This window comes from Hetaerina americana, unplaced genomic scaffold, assembly GCF_022747635.1.
Source record: "Hetaerina americana unplaced genomic scaffold, ioHetAmer1.1.p SCAF_3, whole genome shotgun sequence".
Lineage (NCBI taxonomy): Eukaryota > Metazoa > Arthropoda > Insecta > Odonata > Calopterygidae > Hetaerina > Hetaerina americana.
This window is the reverse complement of record NW_027286874.1, coordinates 52,937,142-52,957,850: the sequence shown is the minus strand read 5'-3', so window position 1 is coordinate 52,957,850 and position 20,709 is coordinate 52,937,142. Positions and strand designations below refer to the sequence as shown.

The window sequence follows — 20,709 nt, the reverse complement described above, 5'->3', positions numbered from 1 at the left end:
AATAAACATTTAAAGGATTGAAATGTCGCGACTTAGACGATATTTTATTCTACTTGACTAGAGCATTTTCCTATGAATAAGGGTTGGATAATAATGCCACTGTACATCAAATATATATTGAGCTCCTACGAAGGTATATTCAAGAGAGAATTTTGCTAGTTGAGCTTCAGTAATGGTATGACATTTCTAGTTCCTATTGAGAGCCTATATATAAATATAAAGCTCCATAGTGTCAATCATGTCAACTTAGGATATGTCAGCTACTTACACTACTTATCACTTGTAAGTGGCGGGAGGGATGCCAGACGTCTGTGCAGCGCCTCCAATGGCTAATGCATATACTTGTGTATGACTAATGAGATGCGTGCGTGTGAATTCATAGGTAGGAACGCAATGGATCTGTGTTATGCCGGCTTTCTCTTCCGTTTAGTGACATCATAGCTGGCGTATGACAACCTGAGCTATCGTAGAAGGAATTTACCCCAGGGTTGTGGCCTTACGTTGAATTTGATATCTAACTGAAGCAAATATTATTTTTCTCTTGGTACAATTTAGTGAGTATTATTGGATTTGATATTTATGTTACCCTGATTCTAGTTTTTTAATCTATGCCTTGGATGTTTTATTAAGCTAATCCATCGTTTGCCTCAATATTTTGACGGCATTTTATTTTACATGGTTGACTTTATTGTTTGCAGTTACGTTAATATGGCCACAGCTATTCGAAAGATATTGGCAAGAGCTCCTTCGAAATTGTTTTCTTTTTGTGTTAAAATCAGTGACACTGGTGCTGTGCGGCACGGATCTTTCAAGGCGGCTGTTCTGCATGAATTAAAGAGTCCGCTGAAAATAGACAAATTTAGTACCAAGAAAGCCAAAAAAGGAGAGGTAATAAATAATAACCCGAACTTGTTAACCTATAAAGAACCAATATCTAACAAATTGTTTCCGTTTAAATAGGTACGCATAAATGTACGTGCCTGTGGTGTAAACGCCAGTGATATTCAGATGAGCAAAGGGGAATGGGAAAAAGAGGTTAAGCTACCGTTTGTCCCTGGGTATGAAATCTGTGGGGAAGTGGCTGAAGTAGGATCTGGCGTGAAAGACATTTCTACTGGAGACAGGGTCATTGCTCTCAATAAGGACAAATGTTTTGGATTTGCTGAGCAGTGCTCTGTTCCAGCTCAGGTAAGATCACTCACTCAGTATGGTTACTCTCAAGCTGATACTTTCATAGTTGGTAGTTTACAAACTTAACCATAAATTTATCATCAGTGAAACTCACCAATGAAACATCAATGGTAAAGACTTCCACTAGTAGGACCCCTTGTTTATGTTGTTATATCCTTGGTGCAATTTTCTTAGGATTCCTTTTCCCTGTTGGAGATCTACTCATTTCATTTTTGTGTTCCAATATTTGACATTTCATGGGTCTTTCTTTTGTAAGCCTGTTATTACATTGGGTTTAAGGATCACTCTTTGAACGTCTGGGGAATATTTGCAGTTTGAGATATCATTTCAGGGGTAAAAATATGTGTAATTCGATATTTTCCAAGATGGAATGTTGATTGAAAATGTCAATTATGACATGCAGGATCATTGTCGACAGGAAATCAGAAGCAGCTCATTTGTTTATACTAACGTGTATGTATGAAACAGTTGGGGGCTAGTTTTAATTTTTTTTTGTCATTAAGTCATGTGTGTTAATTGCAGAAAATTTGTTTTCCAATTAAAGATCCTTAAAAATGATGCAATGTACCAGGAATTGTTTTGTACTCTGAAGTATTTTTGTAAAATAATTTTCAGTTTCAAAATTCAAATTCAAAAGTGTTCATACACAATTATCGCTAAAAATTGTGAATAAGTAAATAGCTGTAAGACAAAATGGGAAAAACATTGATTCCTTAGGAAACATATGCTATTGATTAAATGTAAGGATAAAAATGATAAACTCCCCATGGACTGCAACCCTGATGGAGTGGGAGGGCTTGTGAATTCTGATGACCCCTAGAGCGGTGCTGGCCGGTGCAATGATAATATCCCCAATAGGAAGACTATTTGAGTGATGCTATCATGTTAAAAACACTATTATGAAGGCAACAGGAAACAACTTCAATTAGTTATTGCAAGATGATTATGATGGACGCACTAATGACAATGAGCTGTAGCCTCTATGGAACTCAACACAATCAGTCATAATAACAGAGATGAAAACCCCCACATCACACCTGAATCTGCAATTTATACAATCCGTCATGTTCGATACCCAGTAGCAGGAGATTCCTGTCTTCTTCCATGGTCCCTATCGCATAAAAATCTTGTAAAGTATAATCATCAGCTACATCACATAAAACACAGAAGAGGGCTAAACCAATTAGAATAGGCACTTGGAATATTAGGATGATGCATGGAGATGGGTAGGAGATGAAGAGAGGACATTTAAATATTTTTGGGCTATGTGAGGAAAGATGGAAGAACAGTGGCAAATATTATAGTGATAATTATGGACTAATATACAGCAATGGGGAAGAGGGCCAGTGAGGGGTGGTGGTTTTATTGGACAAAAAGGTAGAAAAAAGCATATTAAAGGCAGATGGCCTGGCAGATGTAGGAGAATTGTATTAGTGGAATCAAAGCTGAACCATTGAAATTGGTCATCATTCAGGCCTACATGCCATTAAGTATCCATAGGGTGGAAAAAATAGGTGTATATGATCAATACACCTCCCCACGGACTACAATCATGACATAATGCAAGGGCTTGTATATTCTGATGACCCCTGGGGCTGTGTTGGAGGAAGTAATGATATTTGCTCCAGGTAGGGCAGCAAATGCTAGATAGGTTGAATTGTATGATCCTGATGAAAGTCTGTGCAGCATCTGCTCTTTAGTGAGGCAGCGACAAATGCATCTTACCCCAGTGGGTGGTCATTTAGTGATGGTGTCATGTGACAAATAGTATTGAGGAAGGCAGTGGGAAACCACCTCAATTATGTATTCCTAGGATTGAATGATAAGCACTATAGATAAAAAAGTCCTGGTAACCATGGGACTGTGCCTAATCACCTGCGTGACATGCTCAGCAGTGTGGGAGGTAATGCTTCCAGTCATTATCTTACATGTATAGAATATTTCTAATAGAAGTAAAAGTGGAAACAAGGAACTTGGTCAATATTCAGGTATACCTGCCACCAAGCATTCATAGGGAGGAAGCAGTTGATAGGGTATATAATCAGTTAGAGGAAAAGATCATGGGTGTTCCTGGAGGAAAATATTTGATAGTGATTGGGAATTGGAACACAACGATAGGCAAAGGAAGAGATGGTAATGAAGTGGGGGATTATGGTATAATTGATAAGTCTCTTTGACCTGAAGACGCTCGTTGAAACGCGGGCGAAACTGTTGTCAGAAAAACAACCTATGTGGTGACATCCCGAGAATGGAGAGTCTTTCAAGAGGGGGCATTGATGACAGGGATATTGAGTAAGGATGTTAAGAAAAGGCTCGTCGAATTGTTGATATGGACTAGTACACAACGGAAACAAGGTCATTGACGTAGGATGGTAGATATAGATTGGAGGCTTTTGCAATTTGGGTGTGTAGAAGAATGGAGAAGCTGAAATGGACCTAAAGGAAAATAAATAAGGAAAGGCCTGGCATGGTGGAGGAGGAGAGAGGATTTTTGGTAGAAATCCAAAGAAGACAGGAAGATGGATTCAGAGCATTTTGATTGGTGTGACTGATGGTTGAGGCCGAGACTTTGTGGAAATCCATTGCGAACAGGAGTTTCAGAAATAACTTTGCAGCTTCCACGTAAAATAACTTATTTATTTTCTACTAGTTTCGCTACACTGTAGCATCTTCAGGAACGTACAAAAGTACGTTCCTGAAGATGCTACAGTGTAGCGAAACTAGTAGAAAATAAATAAGTTATTTTATGTGGAAGCTGCAAAGTTATTTCTGAAACTCCTGTTCATTTTGATTGGGACTGGGATGTTGAAAAATTTGATGCTAGGCTAAGATGAGGGGAGAATGCTTGGCCAAAGATGATTGGGCTGGAAAAGGATGAAGATGATGTTGGGCAGAATGTAGAGAGAAAGGAAGTATTCGGAATGAAGTAGGGTTTATTGTAATGTTGGATGTCAGTTTGTGTTTTGATAAGAGATGCAGGTGCATTATCACTGTATTGTGGTAGCTTGTTACCATCCAAAACTCACCTTACCTGGTAGATTAATAATAATAATTCATGATCAGTTTGCAAAATTAATTTTGGGTGTCTTTGGGAGGGAACATTTGATAGCCATAGGTGATTGGAATGTGGTACTGGGCAAAGGTAGAAATGTCAAATGAGAAATTAACCCCTAGGTTGGTTTTATGTGTGAGGGTAGAGCTTCTCCCAATATAAGCTCAACTGCAAGTGAAATTCACACATCAAGGTAGGGGGGGGGGGCAGTTCCTTGCCCTGTGCAGGGTATGGTTTCCCAGGAAGATCTGGCACGGAAAAAATGGCACAGCTTGGTTGAAGCTGACGGTATCTAGAAGTGTGGCTGTGAATCGAACCCTGTTCCTGTGGTCAGTAGCCCAGCTCTCTACAAAGGGCTCTTTTGTCACCAGTTTAATCATAATGAAAAATTAAACACCACAATAGTTGTACGTATACATGGAAAAACCTGGCAATACAGGAGAGATATACTAGTTACATTATATTATGCTTTGGCACAGATTAACATCTACAGAATACGTTGAAAGCCACCACAAAGGTGTGTAGCAGGGGGTATTAAGATACCACCCATACATGCAGGTACTCATATACAAGGACTGTCCCAAAAGTCACCTCCATTTTTGTAGAGCATGAGAAGTAGTGGAGGGAGCCAAATGGTCCCTGTATGCTTGCAGTAGGTCAGTACGACTTGAGCTGCAGTGGTTGAAAGTGGAGTCACCCTTTTCCATGTGGAAGTCAGGGTGTAGCCGTCCTCACGGTTGATATATTTCAACTGTGAGGATGGCTACATCCAGACTTCTACATGGAAAAGGGTGAATCCTATTCACCACCAAGAAAGAGCCAATCAGAGAGCTCCAAGCTAGTCAGCATCTCCTATATATAGCGGCCAAATCGTGGCACAGATCAATTCAACCTGAAGATGCCTTCAGGACTGGGGGCAAAACAGTTGTCCATCAATACCCCTACACAATGGTTTTTCCCCGGAAGTGGCATGGATCCTTCATCAAATAGACGTTGCAGAAGCCTAAAGATTAATGAGAAACTTCAAGATTCCATCATCTGTTGGTTGCGATCTCAGGCGGCAGAATTTTATGCTGAAGGAATTTTAAAACTGCTTCAGAGATATGACAAATGTTTAAATCTGTTGGGCAATTATGAAAAAAAATAGCAGAGATACAAGGTTTGTCTCAAAAGTAGTAGGACTGAGTTGATTGAAAAAATACCATATTTATTGTCCGAATTGATATATTTACTCAAAAGTGTTCTAAGTTGCACCCTTGTATGTCCATACACCACTGCCAATGGGTTTTCCATGACTTGTACACCTTCTGGAAGGCGGAATGCTGCTGAACTCCATGGCCACGCTCCATTACTGGTTATGATGGAGCGTAACAAGGTTACATAATAGAGGTTTCACAAATGAATGATCCATACTCAGCAAAGGTTGGGAGCCAACTGCCACTAACCTCAAGCCTTTCCTGAAACTCCTCTTCCTCGAACTCAGGAAGAAAAACCTCCGCCTGGAGATGAAAATAAATTTTCTGTATCTATTCCAGTTAATTATTATGGCATAATGGAGGTTACTTTCTGGACAGCCCTCATAGTATTAAATACATTCATTATTATGTATATAATTAAAAATCTCATGCACATATAAATGCTTATATACGTACACCATGAAATAATTGGTGTTTTTTTAATTGACGGTTATATTTTTGTCTTTAAGGATGTGAGCTCTTTGGTTCTTTTTTTTTTAATTCCTATCTTGCGTGGAAGAATGATTAAATAAATCTGTCTCTGGAGTATATTTTTATGCCTTTTATTTTATCCTAGTGGATGAATCTTCGATTTAAATTTGGCTGGGGCTTTTAGAAAGGCACTCCTGAGTTTTCATGCAATATTGAGGGAATTATTATGGCACCAAATTTGTTTGGAAGATCCAACCACCAGGATAAAATAAAAGAGATACAAGTACCTTGCCTGCTCTCTTTTACAATCAGTTCCTAATTCCTCCTATATGTCTGTCAGGTTTACTATCTTTTTGTAGCAATTTTCAATAAACCTAGGATGTTTTTTCTGAATCTTTTCCAATTCTCAAGTTAACGTTTCCTCCTATGGATCCTAGATACTTTCTGAATATTCCAAATGTGGCCTAGCTAAGCCATTACATCTATCTCTTACTTTTTCATTTCTTTCTCCTAAAATCTATCCAATGAAACCTAGCTCTTTTTAAGGCTAACCCAACTCATCTTCTAATATGTGTACCCTATGATAGGTTTCATGTCACTTTAACGTCCAAGTATTTGGTCTGTTCTGAAATGTTTAACTCAATCCTATCTATTTTATAATTTGTCATGTTTATCTTTTCTTTTATTCCGAAACTTTGGTGCTGTACATTTTTTTAATGTGTAATTTTAACTCCCATTAATTGCATCACACCAATCTGGTCTTTGTTGTTAATGATAGCATGCTATCTGCTGGTGTCCTATAAATCACCAGGTTGTCAGTAAATAATCTTAAGTTTGCTGCTAACATGGGAGCTTAGGTTTTTTATGTATACATAAAGTGGATGAAGGGCCCTATCATATTTCCCCATGGCACACCTTAAGTTATGTCTTCCTCCAATGATCGCAACCAATCATTGACTACTTTTTGTTCACATTTTCATAAGAAATACTTTATCCTGTTCATTTCTTTCTCATTAAAACCATAATATTTTAGTTTTTATTTGAATTTTTCAATTTGGGCTCAGGATAATCAATTCACAGCTGCAGTAGATTCAGATCATAATTTACTACTAATGGCGTACATCATCAGATTCAAGAAGATAAAACAGGGAAAATGGATGAGAAAATGTGTAGAAGCATTAACTGGAAAGAAAAGAAGTGTTAGGAGGCATTAGAAAAAACTATGAGTGAGGACGGGGAGGGATCTACAGTAGATGAAAAATGGGAGTAGTGAAAAAGCTGGCATTGAAAACAGAAAATGATGGTATAGGAACTGTAAATCGGGAAAGGAGGAGGAAAACAGAAAAGATGGTTAGGAAGACAGACAAGTGTAGGAAATGGTTGAATGTGAACAGAGAAATTCCAAAAAACTGCTGCAGATACCCCAACAGTAACTTTTAACAGAGTCATCCGCTAAATTTGGATTACAAAGCAAAAATTTCACTGTGTAAAAATTATTCGCCCTTATCAGGATTCGAACTTGGATCCCTTGATGTCTGGCCTAGTGCTTTAACCAGCTAAGATATTGAGGCATCCTGTTACATTCTGAAATTTAGGGGGCTCTAATGGAACAAGATGTTGTGATGAAATACCATTCATTGTACTCATTGCACAGTCATGTCACTGGCATTCCGTAGTTGTGCGCGATGCACTACAGTACACGAAGTTAAAGCCAACTTTAAAGACAAGGGGTGTTTCACCTTTGAAAAATTTCAAGAAACTGCTGGAGATGCTGTCATCCGCTAAATGTGCATAAAAATGCAAAAATTTCAGTGTGTGTGAAGCCCCCAAAATCTCAGAGTGCAAGAGGATGCCTTGATAGTTTGACTGGCTAAAGCCCACGACCGAACATCAAGGGATCTAGGTTCGAATCCCGAACAATGTGAATGATTTTTACACTCTGACAGTTTTGCATAGTTAACGGAGAATTAGGATAGGGGAAGTACTAGAGATAATTGATAAACTGGGGTGGGAATTTAATAGGGTAAAAGAAGCATTGTGGAGAATGCACTGCAAGGATATAGAGTTTACAAAGGTAAGGAGTAATGCAAAGAAACGGTGGGAGATGCAGTGACAGTGACTTTTAATGGAGTCATCCACTAATTTGCATTACAATGCAACATTGTCAAAGTGCAAAAATCATTTGCGTTGTCAAGGTGAATGATTGTGTGCAAGTGGTAGTTCCATTTTCATCCATGCTTTTCATCATCCTAATTAGTTTGGGTTGTGTATTCACCACACACCTTAGTGGTGTCTTGTATAGTTCTAAAATATCATATATGTAGAAAAAATGGTTATAGTTGTATGGGAAGACCTTGAGGTAGGAATGAAAGTCAGTTGGGAGTTTATCAGTTACATTTGCCGACAATCAAGCTTTAGTTAGCCATTTAGCTGAGGGGGTCACAATCATTGTTGAGCCCATTAGAAAAGCAGTGTGATGTGTATAGAATTAAAATCAATGTAAGCAAAACAAAGGATATGAGGTTTTTTCAGAAAGAGGAAGGTTAAGTTAAACGTTAAAATCAGAGGGCAAAAACCGATAGAAATTAATCTATCTTGGATGTGTTTTTGAACAAGTTGGTCAATGCAGTTGGAGTATAAGAAAAAGAATTGTGCAAGGCCTATCTCATACATAACCCAGAGGAATTGGAAATTCACACATCCTGGTAGGAGGCCTCTACAGTTCCTGAAATGAATCTGATTATTTCATCTGATCTCTAATCCCCCCACCAAGACTTACCCACTGAAAAACTCACTCGCCAACTTTCAGGTTGATAACTATGTTATGCTGATATGTAGTTTTTGATGCATATTAATCATAATATATGAATTATATAGACATAAATACAATTAATAATAATAATTAGGGCATTATCAATGGAGAAACTGACCTGGTAGAAGACCCGAGTAGCCTTTTCCACAGCAATTTGCCGGGAAAGCACAAGATCATACGACATATTAATCACATTACTATTATAAATGGTTGGGATAAGTGCAAGAGATTGCGGTATTGGCGAGTGAGTTTTTCAGTGGGTAAGTCTTGGAGGGGGGATTAGAGATCACATGAAATAATCAGATTCAATTTCTTCTTCTCCTGTAGTTTTGGTACGTATTTCGACATAATGAAGCTATTTCCAACGCTGATCACATGCAAAATGAGATAAAATGTTGTTGTTAAAATGATGAGTTTATTTTCTGTGTGTCTGTCATTTCCAAACAATTATTAGGCCCATTTAGTAATTAGTGCTCACAAGGTCGAATAAGATTCTGCATGAAATGATAAAGGAAGGACTTGAACCAAACTTTCGATTGAAATGGTAATTAATGGGCAGTTTAATTTAATTTGAGCTCTGGGTGTCTGCTTTTCCATCATAACATATTCTTTTGCAAAACCTAACAGTTTTCTTATTCTTTTGCATTTGAATTTAACTACCACGCACTTATCTTATTTTAATATGAGGGTAGGCTGAAAACTAATGCACGCATGCTTGTAGACCACAAACAATGTACCTTCAGAAGCACTCCTGGTGGCATGTGGAAGTAACATTCCCCCTCAACACTCATGTGAAGGTTTGAGGTCATTACATTCATCCAGTGTATTTTGAGAAGCGGAAGTATGGAAACGTGTTCTAGCGCTATGCCAACGAGTTAAACAGCATGCTGTTATTGAATTTTTAACTGCTGAAATAGTGACTTATACTGAGATTCATCGTTGTTTAAAGGCTGTTTGTGGTGATGATGCGGTTGATAGGTCAACTGAAATTGATGGATAGTAAAGTTTTGTGGTTGGGAGCCTGGAAAAGCCATAATTGTTGATTAAACTTATTTTGACTGTGTTTTGGGATATCCACCAAGTTTATGTGACTGATTTTCTGGAGCAAGGGGCAATGGTAAATTCTTCTCAGTATATACGGACGCTAAAACACATCTGACGTGTAGTTTGTTGTGTGGAAGCCAGCCTGGCACCAATAATCTTACAACATGACAACGCTCATCCTTACACCTTGTGTGCAACTGGAGAGGCTCTACGAAACCTGAAATTAAAACCAATTCCACATCCTCCTTATTCCCCCAATCTGGTGCCTTGCGATTTTTTTTTCCTCAATTCAAGATACACCTCAAGGGTAATCATTACACCTCTGACGACAAGGTGAAGTTGAAAATTCGATAACAGCCCTCTGTTTAACTCACTTTGACATATCACTAGAACTTGTCTCCACACTTCCCCTTCTTGAAATACACTGGAAGAATGGAACAACCTCATACCTGTGCATGCATGTTGAGGGGGAATGTTACTTCCACATGCCACCAGGAATGCTTTTGGTCATTTTGTTTGTGGTCTACAAGCATTTGTGCATTACTTTTCTGCCTACCCTCATGTCATTATTATGTATAATGCTTCTCAAACTAATTTGTCAGCTTTATTGGAAGAACTTTGAGCCACTACATAGACAAGACTTTGTTAACCTCTAACGTATATCATTGCTACTGCATTTTATCTGCTTCTCTTTATCACTAAATTTCACTTCTTAACTTTCCCATTAGCTGTTCGTGTTTCTGCTTACCAGATACTCTCAACCTGCAAAATGCTGCCAGATGCCTCGGATCTGTGTTTAGTTTTGGTTTTGGGAAGATGTAGCATGCCCATTATATAGTTCTTTCAGGAACATTTAAAATTGAGGTAACAGAATTCCCTATATATTGTGAAAACAGTACATTGTCTAAATAATATTATGGTAAATATGATAATATTGTCTCACTTTTGGTAGAAAAGAGCTACACTTTGATATTAGCAAATGATTGGCATTAAACATTCTCACTATGTTTTATGCCTCTTTAAAATATAATTTTAGGAAGTCGCTTATTTTAAATTTTTATTGTTTGAAAGATCACAATCCAGTTGCTATTTCCAAATGTCCTTTTGGTAAATGAATGAGACAAATCAGAGACCTAAGCACTCTTCCTAGAAGGTAGTAGAGTGGAATGCAATGTCAGGCCTGGAGTGGTTTGCCATTGCAAGCCAACCTATCCTCACTTTTATAAATGCAAACACTCCTACAGTGTGATGTGTTTTTTCCTGAAAGCATTTACGAGGGAGTACTGTAAACTTTAATTATTACTAAAAATAATTAAAGTATGAACTTAATCATTTGTTGTTATTCTTAAGACTTATCCACATATTCTCCATCCAGGGTTAAACATTTCTCTCAGCATTTCTTGGCCTTTGAAAGGCCGTCATTGTAGAACTAGGCATATTGTGTCGGAAACAATTGATCACTTATTAAATGATGTCATTTTGTGTTGTCAAATCTCTGATACTCTGCAATGGTTTTTTTGAGTCCTGGGAATAAATTAAAAATGGAATTAAGAAAATGTCACTTAGAATGAGATTGGGAGAATAGGGTGGATGTGGTAAAATTTCAAGGTCACATTGATTGCCAGTTATCCTGTGGTTGTGTTTGCAGGTTGTGACATATATTCTTCTGAAAAGGAGTTACTAGTCATGGAACCCAACATTTTGACACCTTTGATATGTGCAGTTCTTCGCGAAATAATTTGTATACACTGCTATAATTAAGATCTCTCTCATTCATGATGATTTGGATGGCTGCCCTTTAGTCTAATAGGATAAAGTCCCCCACTTCTTTTAGCTGTGGCAGCATTGTCCACAAGTGATGGTCTTCCACTTCTTGGATGGTTTGTGAGGGACTTGTTGTCAGTTTGAAAATTCCTTTTCTGTCCCACAACTGTGTCTTATGATGACCTCAAATTTCCATATTTTGAGCCCTTATCTTTTCCATACTGCGAATCACTTCAATCTATGGCTTCCTCTAGCAAAACAAGTCAAATTAATAGCTATAATTTACAGTATTATGTGCATGTGGATGAATTAATATGCAGAATTAATTTTATCTAAATATCTGTTATTTTGTAGTAATAATAAAGACTTACAATAACGATTAATGATTCCCCCATGTATATAACTGTGCCTTATAATATAAGAGGGTCATCCGGAAAGTAGTACCCGTTCGTGAAATAAAGACACAAAAGTAAATATTAACAAACATAAAAAATGTTATTTGAAAGAGGATACTTTAAACTACTTCTCAACATAATCTCCAAGCAAATTAAGGCATTTGTCATAACGTGTGACAAGTTTCTGTATTCCTGCTGCATAGTCCTTCGCCGCCAGCTCATTGAGATACGCGAGGGACCCATCTTGCACAAATTTTTGCATAATGCAGATGGTGTTTAACAATTTCATGAACAATTGTTCGAGAAACATTGGGAAAATGCTCACAGATGTCATCAATTGTGACGCGCCGATCGTTCCTCACGAATTCGTCAACTGAGCTCACCAGTTGGTCTGTAATGACAGACGGTCTCCCCGAACGCTCATCGTCGTGTGTGTTCCCCCTCCCCATGTTGAAGTTGCGACACCACCGCCGAACAGACGACTCGTCCATTACATTGTCTCCATACACCTCCTTTAATTGGCGATGAATATCACATGGGCGAACGTTTCTTGCATTGAGGAATTTAATCACTGCCCTCACTTCACAACTGGCGGCGTTCTCAATTTTTTTAAACATTGTAAACAATCACAGAAACAACACAGGCAATGCTAGCGTCACGCAACTTGGCTCAGAGAAGGCAGACAAGCCACTGAAGCTATCTGACCTCGTCCAGCGGCTACTCGCGTCGTCAGCACTTCATGCGGCACGAACGGGTACTACTTTCCGGATGACCCTCGTAGAAAAATAATGGACTGAAACCAAATAAGAACAAGAGACTTTAATTCTTCCCAAATATCAGGGAAAGATTGTAAACTTGACATATTAATTAAAACCAACATGTCTTGCAATTTGTAACTGGGTATAGTGATTTTAAAGCTGTACTAAACCAATTTTGACAGAGTGAAATGAAGGATGCCATTCTGCGGAGAAGATGAAACTTCTTAGGCATTTAATCGTGGATTGTTCAAGATATATTCAGAAATATGGTACCCTGACTGTTGATAAAGGAAGAACATAGGGCATGAGAATCAATGAATTCGGTAAAAGGAAATATTTGGAAATGTTTTGCTGTCTCAGGAATGGCCAGAAGTATCCAGTGCCCGTAACAGTTTACTACCAAAAGTACTGTTACATTTATTGTGTCCAATGCTTAGGTATTCATAAAGCAGATACAGTAGACCTTTAACAGTTGAATACGCATAAGTTTCAAGAGGCTGTTTGATTTTCAAGTTATTCTTCTTAAGAAATAATGGAAATGAATTGTTCCGTACCAGACCCCCCAAAAAACTCATAATATCTTAAGTATAAATATTGGTTAAAACGTGTATGATAATACCACTTTAATAGTCTGCAGTCAAAATTGTTTTTTTATCATTTTCATTGGACTTTCTTGTAATTACCTCTTTTATACTTTTATAAATAATAACTCATTATTTCCCATACATTGGATATCATATGAAAGTGCAGTTCATAGGCTAGTAGGGAAAACTATGTGTATTTCTTATTAAACAGCATTTATCTTATATTGAATCATATACAATTAAACATACCAAGGAATGTTTAGAAAGTTTAGTGATTGTGAATTTACTAAATGCATCATGGAGAATGCCCAAGAAAATTTTGTAATTGTGATGCCCAAACCAACATTGGTGATGTATTATATTACAGCATTTGCGGCATGAATTTATCTCAAATCTTTGAGTAAGGAATTGAATCGAGATGTAGGTAACATTAATATTAAATATGAGTTGTGACATGTGGTGCACTTCATTTTCATGTGATCAAACAATTTACTAGCTATATCCTAGAGAATATCTGTGAATATCTTTTGGTTGTGCTGGCAACAAAAGAATTTGTTTTGTGTATGCACGCTATATGTCTTCATAAATAAAATGACATATTTTTCAAGTTAGCATTAATTTGAATTGTGAGTTATTATTTGAGCGCACTTCATATTTATGGTATATAGCAATTTAATAATGAAACCTTTCTTTAAATAATACACATGAATTCATGAAAAAGCAGCAAAATAAAATTAACTTGAAATATTTTGTGATTACAGGCATATGAGTTGGATAATGCATAAGTAATACAATGAAAAGTAAAATTCACCTCACTCTACAGAGAATTGATAATGAGGAAGATAGAGGAAGTGGGAGAATGAATGACTTGGATTCTCTTCTTCTCTTGAAGCTATTAATTGAGAGTTGGGGCTCACCATTTAGTAGTGTCACCTCTCGGTCTTTATTTAGGAAATAACCTGTCTAATGCCATTTGCCTTTGCCAGCTTAAAATTTTTTTCCTATAATGTTGCATTACATAGCCATCAGTCAGGTTGATGATCCTGTTTATGACTTCTGTCTGACTACACTTTCAATGCTTTTTCTCTTTTTAAAATTGGCAGACCACCTATCTCTTCAGCATTAAAACCAGGGGTACCTTGCTTAATGACTGCAGAGAATTGTAGCCTTCTCACAATTAATGGTCTCCTACACTATCATCAGTCAACTGTTTTTAATTATTTTAAGCCATAAAAAGATTTTCCACCTCATTGAACCATTGGCAAAATTTACTTTTGAGGGTTGTTAAAACTTCTTTCATGTCATCTGCCTTCATGAATACCTTTTTCTTCAGAGGGTGGTGTGGTGAACTCAGCTTTACCCTAGATGCAGCAGCCCATGTCTGATACACTTGTATCAATTTCCCATTCAGGGATTTAGTTTCTTTTTCAGTTCTGTTGAGGCCATTAAAATCTTCCTCTCAGGCTTTTCACTTCTGTTAACAATTTTTTGAATGGGAATTTTTTAAGACAAAAAACCCATAAAATCAAAAACTGAAAAAATTACTAAATTTGAGGAATGAGTGATGAAATAGTCCGAAGAGAAATGATTGCAAACAATGTAATTTTTCAAAAAAATATGACCAAGAGGTATTTTGTTTAAGTGTCCTGGGAGTGTCCAATATTACTCCAAGATATGTTAAGAGAAATTGGACCACGGTCAAATTTTTCTCTGCTAGGCTCAGAGGGCCTTGTCAAAATATTGTGCATTTTTTTCAAGATATAAATTGGATGTTCCTTTTATTTGGTCAATATTAAAATTGTTTTGGTATTCAAACCATTCAACTCATGAAAGTCAACTGTATATTATTTGTGTCTGTTGGTTTTACTGTCCATTTTATCATGAATTTTTCATTAGTATGTACTCTGAAATAAGTGTAATCTATAATTTGTTTTTGGTAGGATGTTTTCAAGATACCAAGTTCAATAGATTTCATTCATGGAGCAGCACTTGCAGAAACCTATTCAACTGCTCTTTTGGGCCTCTCAAGACGTGCTGAACTTAAGGAAGGCCAAGTCATCTTGGTTACTGCTGCTGCTGGTGGATTAGGCTTAGCTGTTGTGGATGTCGCTGCTAATGTATATAAAGCAAAGGTTAATAATGCATAATATCATAGTTTTATCAGCATGAATTCATTTTTGAGGCTGTAATGATGATAAAATGCATAAATGAAAAAGTTTAAAAAAAATTCACTTTGGCAGGGATATCTTGTGCAGTTCTTTCAATAATGGCAATATTTTCAAGTAATGAAAATTTTAAAGTGGAAATGGGAAATTTATTACAGGTGATAGGGGTGTGCAGCAATGAAGAAAAAGCAACACTTGTAAGAGACAGGGGTGCATGGGCTGCCTTGACTTATAATCCTAAAGATATGCAAAAAACAGTAAAGGAAGTAACCAATGGAAAAGGAGTGTCAGTGGTGTTTGATACTGTGGGAGGAGAAATTTTTGAAGAAAGTATTAAATGGTTTGTACCAGTTTTATTATGTAGCATATTTTGTTTGGTTTGGATTACAGGTGTATAATTTTATTTTCATATTCATTTTGAGTTAAAGTTTTTTAATCAGTGTGTTGTGAGTTTTCAGTCTCCATTAAAGAATTAATTTAAATTTGAAATTAGTATGTATTCTTTCAAATATTTATTTAGAATTCTGATTCATTTTGTCCTTCGACATACTATGCCTTGTTTTAAAAATCACTTCTATTATGGTGTAATTAAATAAACTTTTATTTGTGTGTGTGTATGTTTATATGTTTATATATGTAAACATGCCATCGGCCAAACAAAGACCTTATTATGATTTAGAAAAATTTATTTTCGTGAGGAATTTCAAACATTCTAAAAATGTAATGAAATGTTAATCTGTTTAGAAATTTTTAATCTTGATAAATATTTTTAAATTTTTAGTATGGGGTGTTTCATGGTAGCTTTTGCAATTGTGAAATAAGAAAAAGAGCTAATGCTAACAGAGGAGTACTGCAAACTGACTGGGATTGTATAATTTATGGGATGAAATAACAAATGGGGAAAATTATTATTTTTATTATTAGTACAACAGTCACAAGTCAACCATTTAAACAGGTGGTAACATTAGGTGGCAAAAAAATTGATGCAAATATTATAGGAAATAAAAAATATGCATCAAGGCATAAATATTATTCTCTTACATTAAAATGAATCAGTTTTTTCTCAGCCTAGTTACAAACGTCCCAACGTTACTTGAGAATGGCTCTAGGATACAGTTACATAGAGCACTCCCATCTTTTATCCTGCAATTAAAAAAGGTATGTTCTATGCATTTGAGAAATACCTTCGTGGCTTATCCTAAAACTATGGTCTTTCCCAGATAACAGAGTTTCTCTAACCTTTCTGAAATATCTTTCAATGCATTGAAGTGACAATAGTGATTATCAGGGCATGGGAGCAGTGAAATGAGGTGATATGACATTAAAGATGAAGTTTTGGAGAACTCTTGATGATCATATTCTTATCCTGTATGACAATCCCCTTTCCATGGGCTTATAAATGGATTGTTCATTTTCCACATCCCAGATGTAAAAGAATCAAATTGAAGATATTTCTGAAAAAATAATTTTCCAGTCACACCACGTTAGGATTTAGTTAACCAGTAGTTAAAAGAAAGTTAACTTTTATTATTTACGTACAGAAAAACTACATTTCTGATGGACCTATTCTCTAACAGGAAATTAGCACTTATATTTAATGTTCTGTATTTGTAGTGAGTGAGTTGAGGGTTTGATTCCCACATACTCTTTTCATCTTTTGATCTTTTGTCATTTTGATGTTACATTATAGGTAGTAACTTTGTTTCTGTAAAATTTGTTTGGCATTTTTTTGTCTGCATTAGATAATTCTATCATGAGAGTTTTCAAATACATACTTTCCACATTTCTTCACCTCATATAAAAAGATTTATATACAGCTCTAAGAGAATTTATAATGGAAATTATAATATATTATCATGAATGTTATTATATCATTAAAATCTTCAACAACTCTAACTTGTACTTTAACAGATAAAATTTATAGGAAGCAGGGGAAAATGAAACCCTTTTCCCTGATGCTAATAGTTCTTTTTTGTTGTGATCTCATATATTCCCAGCCTTTGCATAAGTTTCCTCTTATTCTTCTACTTGCTCATTCCCTTCTTTCGTCCGACCCACTATTTCTCATCATCTCTAATATATGATCATCATGCATCTCTGATATATGACAGCATGGTCTCTACTCTTGCAGAGAAAAATTAAATTGAACTAAACAGACAAAGTTATGTAATATGGAATCAACTCCTAAAACCAGCTGTCGAGCTAGAGCTCCAAATCTAGAAACAACAGTTTTATTTACTTCTTCATTAATTTTTTTGTTTTATCCATGTATAATATGAACCCTGAACTGTGTGCCAACGTTGAGAATAGTCTCATAATTGTGTGTGCATATATTTATGAATATTATTTCTTTTACTCTTTGTGTTAATGGGATTGTAATCACTATATTATTAGAAAACCCCTCTTTTGGAAATTTCCAGTGCTGGTCATGAGAGCAAAGTCGTTATAGCTGGTTTTGCATCACACAAGGTGCCCAAGATTATTGCAAGCACCCTTCTCTCCTCTTCTATCAGCCTATTGGGTGTCTCTCTTGCACACTACAGAGAAGTAGATCCAGATGTATACAGGTAAGGCCTTTTGGTTTCAGAAAATATTTCTCTTAATTTGTATTTATTCCAAGAAAATAAAATCATTGCTAAGATTTGGTAAATTCCTTAAAATTTACAAACCATGAAATGTTAATGCATGCCTTTACTGCTGGTGTTTATTTAAAAAATTAATTAGAAAATCCATTTTTTGTTGAGGGTTTTTTGTCATTGAGCACTGCAGTGTATGAAATAAGGAGGATGGGAGTTACATAGGGAGGTAGAAGTCAGGACACTCATACATTTTATATTTGAACAACTCATTATTATTTACTATTATATTACATATGGTATGATTTGAAACTGCCATCATTCTTAAGCTTTTAGAGAAACCATGCTCCATTTCGTGCAAATATCAGCATTAAAACATTAAATGCAACAGAGGATATACAGAACGTTTTGTCATAACAGCATTGTTGTATGTTTCATACTATTATATAATGCATGAATAGTATATCCTTTTTTATTCTGTCATATGAGTAAAATTAATTTGAAATATGATTGTTTTAAATCCAGTCCCCTTATTTTTCAACTGATCAATGTACTGTCTACATCCTAAAAATTTCTAGAGAAAGTTTTCTGATTGTGATAGCAATAGTTACATTGTTTATGTATAATAACACTGTGTGACCATGTTATTATTTTACATGTTTAATGGAAGAATATGTAAGTGACGTTAATTTTAAATGCAGATTCATTTTTGCAGTGGCTCTAATTCCTGGGATGGCAATGTTTTATCCTTTACCAAAGATAAATTCAGGAGAAAACCCACAGAGACCTTTTGCATGAAATGCCGTGCAGTTACAATTGCATGAGTCTACTGGTTTATTTATCTCTATATCAGTAAAATCAGAAGGCAAAGTGATCTTCACACATTTGTATACATGCATGAATGCATGTAAAATGGATATTTTCCCTCAATGCAAATATTGAAACATCCATATGATGAAATATTCATAGAATTCCAGAAAGGTTATGATTGGGCGTGTTCAATTCTCACTTTTCATGTTAAGGTTTGTGCCTTCTTCACTGATTATCCTTGTTTTATTTTTCAGGGAGATAGTCCTGGATGCAATTGATATGTGTGAACAAGGTCTGTTAAAACCATTTATATCATCTACAGTTTCTCTTGAAGATATTAATAAAGCCATTGACATGATTTCTCAACGGAAGTCAACTGGAAAAGTGATTATTAAGATGTCTTAGTTTGAATAATTTAGAAATATATTTTGCTTTAATAGCATTTATTGTGATGTTGATTGTTGTCGATCTGTAATAGGTTTGTAAAGATGTTGTCCATACTTTTGTCACTTGCTTTTTTAAAATAAATTTTACTTTTGAACCTTTTTTCTTCACAATTCCGTTTTGAAGATTGTTTTAATTGCCATGCAACACTCATTAGATTTAGTTACCAGCATTATCTGACCTGTATCAAAATTTCTTCTTGACTGTAATTTAAGCATTCCAACTTATTGATTTTGTTTGTTGCATATTTCCTGTCCCGTAAAATGCACCCTGATTTTTTTCAGGTTATAATTTACGAAAAATACTTTAATCACACCGAAAATATCAAATTATTAGATGTAAACCCTTGATGCGAAGAAAATTGAATTGTAACATTAAAAAATTAGCAGCTAAATGTATATCAACATTAATTCTTCGCAGAATCTGGGAAATTCCTCACTTGGCCAGAATGCCTTTTGGCTGCGTGTGTTCCATGTTCTGAAAAGTAATGAACGTAATGAAGTTTTAATGCAGTGTTTCTGACAATCTTCTCTCTTAAGATCCCATGAGGTTATTATCATTTAAAATTTTAATGTGATGATTAGTTTCTGTCATATTTTGATATTATCAAAACTTATATTAAAAGCAACAATTTTCTATGCCTATAATAAACTTCCATACTAATTAAGGTTGAATGCCTGTAGACTCTGTGTCTGTCAAGAAAGATACAATGTATGTATGAATTAGCAGAGGGGCAACTTCCCCGTTGGTGCAACTTGTATTAAGTTGCATGGCAGTACCACGTGAGAAGTTACTAAATGTGCTTCATTGTATAAATTATAGGTAATCTACTCGTTAAGTTAGGTTTCGGATGGCCACAAATAGGAAATATATATCTTCTCTCTCCTAACATAACACATTTAAGATTTATTTGGGAATTTTTTAGGAAGTACATTCAACAAAATATAAAAACGCTGTTGCTTACTACTGCCTCAAAACAGTGAAATTATCAATTTCTAATAACTGCAACCATTTCTATGCTTGATGCTGGGAAAAATATGTAATAGTAAGTATTTTTCCAGTGAATTGGCTGTGCTAATGGTCGAAATTATACCAGTGTTGTGCCCCCCATAGCCCATAAGATGGAGGCTGATTTAAGAGCACACTTTAAAGTAAAAATTGTGTATTTTATGGGGTGGCTTATTCTGTATATGATTTAAACATATTTAATGTTAATAGTTTTGATGTGTTAAGTTTTGACTACTGGATATCACTGGAGACAATGTAATTAAATCTTGCTTTATTGGGTTTTCATTAGCTTTCCAAGGCAAGGAGTTACACTTGGCATGTGAAACCTGGAAATAAAACAGACCATTCCTCTGGTAGGATGTGATAGTTTATTTAAGTCATGATGAAACAGCCATCTACCGACAAATAGCAGCATAGTTACTACTTAATTTATTAGTTT

At 35.7% G+C, this 20,709-nt stretch overlaps 1 protein-coding gene across 1 annotated transcript; it reads left to right on the top strand.

Annotated features, from left to right (window-relative positions):
* Positions 1-375: 375 nt before the first annotated feature.
* LOC139690508 (quinone oxidoreductase-like protein 2 homolog) lies at positions 376-19,358 on the top strand. The gene is made up of 7 exons (XM_071587968.1): positions 376-554; positions 699-888; positions 961-1,188; positions 15,208-15,399; positions 15,591-15,772; positions 17,853-17,999; positions 19,073-19,358. Exons 2-7 carry the CDS (start codon positions 709-711, stop codon positions 19,221-19,223), a joined length of 1,080 nt encoding a protein of 359 aa, XP_071444069.1. The 5' UTR covers positions 376-554; positions 699-708; the 3' UTR covers positions 19,224-19,358.
* The last annotated feature ends 1,351 nt before the right edge of the window (positions 19,359-20,709 follow it).

Excerpts from the sequence above, each read along its gene's own strand:
- LOC139690508 (XM_071587968.1), top strand. The coding sequence starts at position 709 with ATGGCCACAGCTATTCGAAAGATATTGGCAAGAGCTCCTTCGAAATTG. Across the intron at positions 15,773-17,852 it reads TTTGAAGAAAGTATTAAATG|TGCTGGTCATGAGAGCAAAG; the intron begins GTTTGTACCAGT and ends GGAAATTTCCAG. Across the intron at positions 18,000-19,072 it reads GTAGATCCAGATGTATACAG|GGAGATAGTCCTGGATGCAA; the intron begins GTAAGGCCTTTT and ends TTTATTTTTCAG.